The 10,488-nt window shown below is 39.0% G+C and overlaps 1 protein-coding gene across 1 annotated transcript in view; it reads right to left on the bottom strand.

The window, feature by feature from the left end:
• The window catches only part of LOC144450416 (protein mono-ADP-ribosyltransferase PARP14-like), a 15,720-nt gene extending 13,043 nt beyond the window's left edge, over window positions 1–2,677 (bottom strand). Inside the window, exons 1-5 of the mRNA XM_078141013.1 lie at window positions 2,160–2,677; window positions 1,788–1,952; window positions 1,281–1,523; window positions 890–1,126; window positions 1–537 (exon numbers count right to left, since the gene is read on the bottom strand). The exon at window positions 1–537 is cut by the window's left edge and continues 1,050 nt beyond it. Of these exons, the coding sequence (XP_077997139.1) occupies window positions 1–537; window positions 890–1,126; window positions 1,281–1,523; window positions 1,788–1,952; window positions 2,160–2,652 (1,675 nt within the window). The 5' untranslated portion in view covers window positions 2,653–2,677. The remainder of the gene's footprint in view (window positions 538–889; window positions 1,127–1,280; window positions 1,524–1,787; window positions 1,953–2,159) is intronic.
• Window positions 2,678–10,488: the final 7,811 nt, after the last annotated feature.

Below are 10,488 nucleotides of genomic sequence, written 5' to 3'. Positions count from 1 at the left end.
TGATTTCTATTGCCGTCTTTAGGTTATCTACGTCATCATCTTTACCAACAAATGTGATCATCAGTGATTGGTCATTTAGATCTGGCGACAAGTCCCCCATTGACATATCTTGTACTTGACCTTTAACCTGCTCCCATATATCCCTGGACACTGGTATGGAAACGCATTTGAATTGTGCCAAACAGTATCCCACAAAGCTCTTGACATCTACTGACCAGGTTTTCACTAATTCATGTGCTTTGGGCGTCTTTCTTGTGAAAGTTGGTTTAACCATGATTTTGTCACTGGCATCATCTGCTACAAACACTAACTCACCATGGATCTGTGAAATTTGTTTCTTCATTTCTTGCACGTGTTGTTGTTTGTTTTGGATGAATGCTGAAATCTGTGGATCAACATCAATGCTTACAGGGTCAGGAATGGAAAGTAGCTGTTCCTCTGTACTGATCACATGTCCGATACATTCGTAGTAGGGTAGGACTTCAATCACCTTGTTCATTACAGTATGGGGCTTTCTTTTCAATACCGATTCAACAACTAAAATATGGAGGAAAAAGGGAAGAAATGTATTTGAAATTAAGATTTTATGCCTTCCTCATAATTTTTTGTGTTAACTTAATACTATGCAGAGGCATTTTCTTTCAATTATATATATATTGTTCAAGCAGTGGTTGACTAGAACCTTCTCAGGGGGTTTTCCAGTATTGTCTTCTTCTCTGCTGCATTGCTAAGGTGTGGTTGATAATGAAACTCGTTGTCTACCTACCTTTGTTTCTATATTAAATAATTTTCTGTATTTTCTCTCTTTAGTCTAGACCTGATGGCGTCATGAGTATATAGTTGGACTAAACCTGTAGCAGTAGTTACTCAAAAGAAGTTCATAGCTCACCTCTGTGATCCTTGAAGGTCACCACTGCAAATGTCGTGTCATCATCATACTGTACATTGTCTACTTCATCTCCTCCACTCCTCCTTTTGCTCTCAAAATACAGTCCTATTGTTTCTTCAGTCGTGTCCGGAGGAATACCGTTCACCAGAATACTGTTGGTCGCCTCTGTTTGCACTGCAGTCAACTGCACCCCCTTCAATTTCCTCTGGTCTACCCTTTTTGCAATTCTGTCAAAATCTGTTCACGTAAAAATATATAGCAACTTGACAAAGATATTTATTGGATGTCCTATTTTTCTCCATTTTATGTAAGGGTATTTAAAGCAAACTACTCTATTAATAAACTGCTATATTCAACAAAGAATTTAGAAAAATATATGTTGATTATTTACCTGTCAGCCGTTCAGAATACTTCACCAATACTGAGCCTTGTTTTGTTCCGAACAGAAATTCTGGTGTTTCGTCGATACCTGTACAAACCTCCAGATAAAGAGTTAGATCTTCTCGACTAGTGGTATCAGATAATCCTTCCAACACAAACATCCTTTCATCAATAGAGGGGATTACAGCTGCGGTGACATTTAGTGTGGCATCCTCAACAATGTGTAATTGCTGACTAAGTACACGCTGAGCATCTTCGGATAAAACAGAATGAAACTCATATCAGTCTAACTACTGAACTTTCACTGTGAACTACAGTAAGCAAACTACAATACCTGTATGTATATCCATATTGTACGATATGTATAACTGTACATTTTTCTTGAGAGATAACGACTAATGAACAATTGTAGAAATGGTCTGAAGTATGCATTTCTCTCGTAAAATGGCAAAACAATGCAATTTATACAGTGCTATGCAAGGGACATTGTACATTATACAACTGATCACAAACTTACCTTCAGGGTCTTCAAACGTAGCTATAAATGTGTTATCAACTTTGATGTAGCAGTTCGTAATTTCACCTCCACTTGAACGGCGTCGATTTTCAAAATATAATTCAAGGGTTTCTCGACTAGTGCTTCGTTTGAAACCAGTGGCCTTGATTGTACTGATGGGGACATCTGAAAGAACGTTGAGACTAAAAATCATCATACCCTTCTAACCTTACAAAACATAGTTGGGGAAAGTGTCATTTGTTTTAGTAATTTTAAAATATGAACAATTTTCAATCATACAAAGATGTAGAAATGGAATATTTCTATAACTTTATTGACATTATTAATTTATGAAAGCAAATACATACATATAATATATTATTTAGAACCTACCTGTTTCATCCTTACAAGAATCTTTTCTTTTCTTTTGTTCTAATTTAATTGCCTTTGGTGACACTGGGTCAGGTGTTTGAACATTATCTTCTGAAACTCTCTTGGAGTCCTGATACTGATCACGAGGCAATCTGCTAGGTTGATTTTGTAAGTTATGTCCTTGGTCTTTCTGATCTACATTTTCCATGAATACATCTTCAGGACCATGATGCCCTCTGTGTTGATACATTGATGGTTCTCCATGTACACTGTGTCGTTGGCTTGCTGCACTGTGTGGTTCTATGTACAACCCTCTCTGTGATTGAGCAAACTGGGGTAATGCATAACCAGGTGGTGGCCAGTTTGGCAAAGAAGCCATATTCTGGTCTCCGCTATGTGCATAGAGCAAATACTGTTGGTGCATCCAAGGATTCCTCCAGAATGGACCTGTTCCTGAATACTGAGGCTCAGGTTCTTTATGCTGTTTCTGACCCTGAAACACATGTGGTGGCATTCTTCCTGGCTTGTAAGTTGACTGATTGGGTTGTGGCAACGGATCAGCATCTATTGGTTGACGCTCATTTGGAACATATGGTTGATGTTGTTGTTGTTGTTGTTGTTGTTGTTGTTGTTGTTGTTGTTGTTGTTGTTGTTGTTGTTGTTGTTGTTGTTGTTGTTGTTGTTGTTGTTGTTGTTGTTGTTGTTGCTGCTGCTGCTGCTGCTGCTGGTGGTGGTGGTAATTTGTGCATTCTGGCCAAAACCTCGTATCCTGTTGATCTTTCTTTATTTCTTTGCTCTTATATGGTTTAGGTGGCACCTTAGGTTTTTGTTTCGGTGCACCTTTGATTTCTGGTGCCGGGATTCCCTTCTCTCTTGTTTGTGGCTGCATGTGTGCTTGCTGTTGGTCTATATGTGATGTATATGGTTGCTCTGAAGAAAGGACAGTCTCTCCAGAGGCTCCTTTCTGCTGTCCAGTAGAAATTTGTGTTCCGGCTTGTTCTGTCTGTTGCATCATCTGTGTTTCTCCTATTTGTTGAACGTGTTCAGGTCCTGTTTGAATATATGGTGAATGCTTCACCTGATGTGGTGCAATGTGGTATGGCTGTTGATATTGACTCGTTGGTGGTGGAGGAGGAGGGAAACTTTCCCTCTTCCAATTCAGGGGTAACGTCATTGACTGCATATTCGAAGGTTGACTTTCCAAATTATGTCGTGGTGTGGGAGATCTATCACGCTGGGTTGTCATTTTGATGATGTTTTCCCTGGATCCCCTGAGATATGGCTCACCGAGGGATTCCCTTGGGTAGATCTCTGCTGGGATTTCAATCTGAACTCTTCCACCTTGTGTATAGCCTTGTCCTTTCTGTTCTAGATGATAAGACATTCTAGACACATCTTTATCTGTTGGATAGTTGATATGGGGAAGCTGTTGTGCATGGTCTGAGGGGGGTGGTGGTGGTGCTTGTGTTCGTGGTAGCCATACATCCTGGTTTCCAACGACTTCAGATGACATCATCTGTGGTTGGTCTGGCTGTCTACACTGTGTATGTAAAGTTTCAGGTGTATCAGTACTTCTAGGGAAATGACTCACCTCTTCTGTTATGTGAAAGTCACCGTCACTGGAAGGCCTCTGTTGTGAGTGTTCAATATCGGATTGCTGTGGATGATGTTGCTGATCTTCTTTCGGTGTTTGGTAAAATGTCTGACCTTGCTGTTGTTGCTGGTTTGGTGGTGGTGGACAATCCACTGGTTCAGACTGCCAAGTCGGTGATTCATTTTGAATAGAAGTGTCATCATCTATCTTTGGCTTATCCATATCATCAACTTCAATTGTTTGTTGACTATCTGCCTGGTCTTCACCATGACATTCCTCATCTAATGGTTGTGAGTCAGTAAGTTCTGTCTGGCTGTGACTTTCAACACTGGGTTGTGGTTCGGTCATAGCAACTTCAGGTGGGGAATCTTCTTCATCTGCAAAAATCACTGGTGATTGAGGTTGAGTGTGAGATTCGTCCTAAAAAACAATAATTACTTTACAAATAAGAAATCTACAAAGACAGACAAACAGACAGACAGACAGACAGACAGACAGACAGACAGACAGACAGACACACACACACACACACATACATATATACATACATACATACATACATACATACATACATACATACATACATACATACATACATATGTATGCGCACATATGGGGCAGACAGACAGACAGACAGACAGACAGACAGACAGATAGATAGATAGATAGATAGATAGATAGATAGATAGATAGATAGATAGATAGATAGATAGATAGATAGATAGACAGACAGACAGTTATGAGTGGTGAATAAAATGACGATTATATACTCAAAAAGATATTTACACTGTCGATATATACTAAGTTCATGTATACAAATACAAAATAATACAATTTCTATTATCAAAAAAGAAATAGTCTAACAAGTGATGAAATTATCAACTAACACTTTAAATCGTTTCACGGATGTTTGTTTGTATTTCTCTCTTCTCTTCCATTGTGTTCCATTTTAATCGCTTCTAAGAAGGAAGTCTGAAATATTAATTCTATCTGAATCCATACTCACATCGTTATACATGCTTCCTAGGGGGTGACATCAATAGTTCAGTGTAGGATAAAAAACTAAATTCTTATAGTTAGGCCTTAGTTATCGTTAAAATAATTTTGTAAAATGACAATTAACTCAATCGAAAAGAGATGATGTCAACTTATACAGCGTATTCATTAGGGAGTCTGTGACTCAATGTAAGGAAGTGTATTTTGAAAACTTTATCATTACTGTTCTATTGTTACCTGTGTCAGCTTGTTGAATAAAACCTCATTGATGAATTGCCATTGTTTAAACTTTAACCTGTCTAAGCTAGAGTACAGGTGTATTTCATTGTTGTATGCCTAAGTTCATAGATCAAATGTCACATAACAAAGAGTGGTTGACTACCAACAATAATTCGGTTGTAGACATGTAAACTAATGGATAATGTTACTATTTATGTTTTAGCATATCTAGCAGTAAAATTTATGTGCGGTGGTGAAAATGTAGGCGCGGTTTAATCTTAGATTTGTTTTATTGTCTTTTGACGAGGTTTTCCAGTCATTTATGGAACTATTTTTTATTTAGAATGAGAACTTAATTTGTAGGATAATTACTTTTGATAAAATTGCCATTTTTCTTTGTATGCAAATTACGCTATGACTATGAAAGCTAGTCTGCTTTATGACGGCCAGTACCAGACAGGAAGTTTATAAAGTTCCTCGACTCAAAATCCGTGTATGTTTAGAACGCATTGATAGACATAACTTTCTAGTAAAGGACAATGTGTGAAGCTTTAAAGGCTAGGATTTCAACTCCATGTTCTTTCACTCTACCAAACAGTTGGTTTCTTCACACAACCCACACTGCACAATGTACACTTAAAAATTCAATATGTTAAACTCTCTAGTCCAGGGGAATGGTGATTTAGTGGTGTTTCCTTTTTTCAAAAGCGTGTATTACTATTCTATGGAAATGATTTGATCTGCTACACCTGTACTATGAAATCATATTAGAAAGTGAAATATTACATATTACTGAGTCAGCACACGTAAAGTAACCAGTAACTACCATACACAGGGTTCACATTTTAGTTTTAAGAAATTGCCATCTGGTGTAACGGAACGCCACTAGTTTAGGCTAGACTGGGCCCCCTCTAATATACTGCCTTGGTCTATGCTACTCTCGTCATGGACTTATAAACTTGATTAGACTAGACTAGACTGAACTGGTCTGCTGGACTAGACCGGACTGGACTGGAGTAGACTCGATAGGACTATGGTAGAACAAATTATTCTGGTCAAGTTTTGACTAGACAGTTTAGTTTGAATATCCTGATCCTTTTAGACTATATGTGTTGTAGAAAAACGATCAATACATCATTAAATCTTAAGATCGTTATGATCAATACACAAGGCTTTGATCTAGATTTGGGGCCAGGACGATATTTTGTTGTCCCAACATACTCTAAGATAATAAGTCTTTATTTGACACAAAGTGAGAAAACAATGCTAATGATGTCAAAGTAGCTTTGGAGAACGAACAAAGTCCATAGCTATCTATAAATCATACATACACTACACAATGGCGTGTCATGTAAACGACCAACATACCTGTGGTGTTTGGCATAGACCTTCTTCTTCAACTAGGGCACTGTCGTCAGACTCAATGATTTGAGTTTTGTTCAACAAGGTTTTCTCCAATTCTTCAGGACATGGTTTTATCGTCACTTTAAACTTTTTACGTCTTGATTTTAGAGTCTCCTTTAAGTCATTATGGAATTCCGCTGAAAATATACAATAATTATATTGGTATCACGTGATTAGATTAATCATATGAACAAATACTGAGCAAGTTCCTTGTTAATACTGTATTGGTAAGTCCACATTCAGAATTTATAGCAGGGTTATTCTATCTGGAGAATGATGTACAATTGCACGATACAATACATTATAGTATCAACAGTAACAATCTATTTATAATAAAGATATTTCTTTACAGGCAAAATAGATGTGGCCTTCTCGAGAAATCTGATATAGGGCTCTAGCCATCACTTGGAGATACTCAATTTCACTTTTCCCCTTCAATGATTTGGGAGAGAACAGCACCACCACAATGGCTGATGGGGATGGTTGGGGGGGGGGGGTATCGCCCCCCCCCCCCCATCAACTCCAAGGGCCAAAGGTAGGCATTGTGTTATTTGTAGAATAAAAATAGACAGCAAGGAGAGGGGTACTGCTTGTCGGGCTTTGATACAGAGGGGTACTGCTTGTCGGGCTTTGATACAGAGGGTATACGTACTGCTTGTCAGGCTTTGATACAGAGGGGTACTGCTTGTTGGGCTTTGATACAGAGGGGTACTGCTTGTTGGGCTTTGATACAGAGGGGTACTGCTTGTCAGGCTTTGATACAGAGGGGTACTGCTTGTTGGGCTTTGATACAGAGGGGTACTGCTTGTTGGGCTTTGATACAGAGGGGTACTGCTTGTCAGGCTTTGATACAGAGGGGTGCTGCTTGTTGGGCTTTGATACAGAGGGGTACTGCTTGTCAGGCTTTGATACAGAGGGGTACTGCTTGTCGGGCTTTGATACAGAGGGGTACTGCTTGTCAGGCTTTGATACAGAGGGGTACTGCTTGTTGGGCTTTGATACAGAGGGGTACTGCTTGTTGGGCTTTGATACAGAGGGGTACTGCTTGTTGGACTTTGATACAGAGGGGTACTGTTTGTCATGCTTTGATACAGAGGGGTACTGCTTGTCGGGCTTTGATACAGAGGGGTACTGCTTGTTGGGCTTTGATACAGAGGGGTACTGCTTGTTGGGCTTTGATACAGAGGGTTACTGTTTGTCGGGCTTTGATACAGAGGGGTACTGCTTGTTGGGCTTTGATACAGAGGGGTACTGTTTGGTGGGCTTTGATACAGAGGGGTACTGCTTGTTGGGCTTTGATACAGAGGGGTACTGCTTGTTGGGCTTTGATACATACAATATGTTCTAAAGTTGTTATTATTTTATTTATTATTAAAGTTGGTATTATATGCGTGAATAACGAGGGATTTACCATGACCATACAGATTCGATGAGATGAGATATCAAGTTTAGTGAGACTGGTTGTAAAGTTTCAAGAGCTTGACCTCTCATTGTAAAAAATATTTCATGTCCTGCTTTGTGTGACTAGTATGACCTTAATGTTACAAATTTCAATGTTAAAACATGTACAATTAACCAAGTCTACCATGTATAATAGATTTCAATGTTAAAACATGTACAATTGAACTTGATATCTTATCTAATCAAAACTACATACTCATAGTAAATGTCCTGTAACAAGGGGTGCATTAATTTATGAATACACATGCACATATTCATAGATGTATACTGAACAGAGTGAGAATATATAGAGAGGCAATGTAAACATATATATTAACAAAGTGGCAATGTGAATATATAACAATATCATTAAAAGACTAATTCAAGCAATGTATAGAGGGAGAATAGATAATTAATTAATAGCAATATTGCTATTATTTTCATCACTCTGTTCCCAAAAAAGTCAAGAAAATTCTGGTTGTTGTTATTGTTGTTTTTATTGTTATTGTTGTTGTTGTTGTTGTTGTTGTGGTGGTGGTGGTGGTGGTGGTGGTGGTGGTGGTGGTGGTGGTGATAGTGGTGGTGGTGGTGGTGGTGGTGGTGGTGGTGGTGGTGGTGGCGGCGGCGGCGGCGGCGGCGGCGGCGGTGGTGGTGTATATAGAATGCAAATGTGGACAATATCCATGCCAGACAGACTAGCTCAGCATAGTAATTAAATACAGGTGATGGACAGAATAAAAATGAAAAGATAAAAAACATAAAATACATTTTGGACGTTACATTTACTTTTAAAGCGAAATTAACAGTGACATATATAAATCTAACGTTCAGATGAAACTAAAAGTCGTTGACCTATCGTTATATTTCACTTTCACTTTCGATCATCAGCATCCGGGAACTTTCACTTATTTCGCTGTGGATTGCATTTTGCAGTGCTGTGATTGTCACAGATTTGTTGCGAAGATATATTTATAGAATATTACGTTAAGGGGAATCACAAGCAGTAACTAACAAGTTCAGTAGTAGTCGGGTGGCCTATATCCCGGGCCTATATACATGTATTTGGTATATATGGTATGTATTCAAGTGATCTGCAATGCAGGCCACTCGCCGGACATGCAAACAGTGCAAATATTACGAGTCGTAAAGCTGGGTCGTAAACCTTTGCCATAAGTTCTGTATGCACAGATCGACAATAGCCTTCTCTGTTATGTTGTCGTTCCATGTTCCCTGTCAAATTAAATGGTCGCAACATTGTGGGCGGAGTTTCATGATGGGCGTCTGTAATAATGCATGTATATGACAAACCTGGTGATGTGTATCAATGCTATCAAGCTGACTTAATTTACAAATAAGTATTCAGACATTCTCTTACCTACTGGGGACTCAAAATTTACGAAAAATACTCTTTCGTTTTCGCCAGTAATGGACGTCGGATTGGCAGATATGACCAACTTGTTTTTAAACGATTCCGTCTTCGGTAAATGAATTTTAAGTTTATCTTCAGCGGTCTCATCGTCGAGATTATCAGGCATACCATATACTAATATAGAACGAGACATGGTATCAGGTCCTAGACAGTTGTGGACGAAAGAACGACTACAATCGTAGCAAACTTTTTGACAACGACATAACCACAAGCCCCGTGTAGATTCACGGCTCAGTTTAATGCCCTTCTACTTCTTTTCTACAATTTGCATTTAAGGGGAATCCCCAGTTAAACTTCGTAGAAATGCATAACCTTTCCTCTGTGACTATGTTCTGATTCTGCGCATTAGACAATCCCATATGGCTGAGTCACTGTTGAAACATAATTATTCGAACACGGTGTCAACAAATACACGGTATGTGTTTTGTTTGTTACTTGACACTAGAAGGTCAAAGTAGACAATATCATTCAACGTGTACGAATCACTGTGTTATCATTTGTCATTGCCTGACATTTGCAGATGTCCTTGAACTCTAATGGCGTACTTTCAGAGGGGAGGGGAGGGGAGGGGGGGGGGCGATGGTGAAGCAAAATTCCTGAAATTAGCACTCTGTACTATAAAAGCTACAACAAGCTTTTAAGGGCTTTCAATAAACCTTATAATACCATGCAAACCATTATCAGAGATTACCAAAAGGTCATCTGGGGACAATTTCATGTCGTTCGAATGCATGCGGGCGCTATTCATAAGTAAATCCTGTTAAGTACGTACACAGTTCGGAGAAATGGGGATCACACATTTATGCAAAGATTTACATATGTTTTGATTACTTTTAGGTTCAATAAAGATCTAACATTATCAACGTGGAGTGTTCTCAAAGTGTATCTTTTAGCAGTTATTTATAATTATCAGCTATTTCACTAGACTGTCGACAGTTGCTTGCGCCTTTTTTTTCCCCTACTTTTTATCTAAACTTAAGTCGTTGCGGCGCTCCGATCCGGCGCAATACTACTATAATCACATACTGATATCGGCCCTCGATTTCAGTATGCGATTATAGTAGTATTGCGCCGAATCGGAGCGCCGCAACGACTTAAGTTTAGATAAAACGTAGGGGAAAAAAGGCTCGACAGTCTACTATTTCAAGTCATGCTTCGAATGCTTGTGAAACATTCGCATCTCTCTCTCTCTCTCTCTCTCTCTCTCTCTCTCTCTCTCTCTCTCTCTCTCTCTCTCTCTCTCTCTCTCCCCCCCTCCTTCTCCTCCT

This window comes from Glandiceps talaboti, chromosome 20 (assembly GCF_964340395.1).
Source record: "Glandiceps talaboti chromosome 20, keGlaTala1.1, whole genome shotgun sequence".
NCBI lineage: Eukaryota > Metazoa > Hemichordata > Enteropneusta > Spengelidae > Glandiceps > Glandiceps talaboti.
Note: the sequence above shows the minus strand (reverse complement) of the source record. Positions and strands in the feature narration are given on the sequence as shown.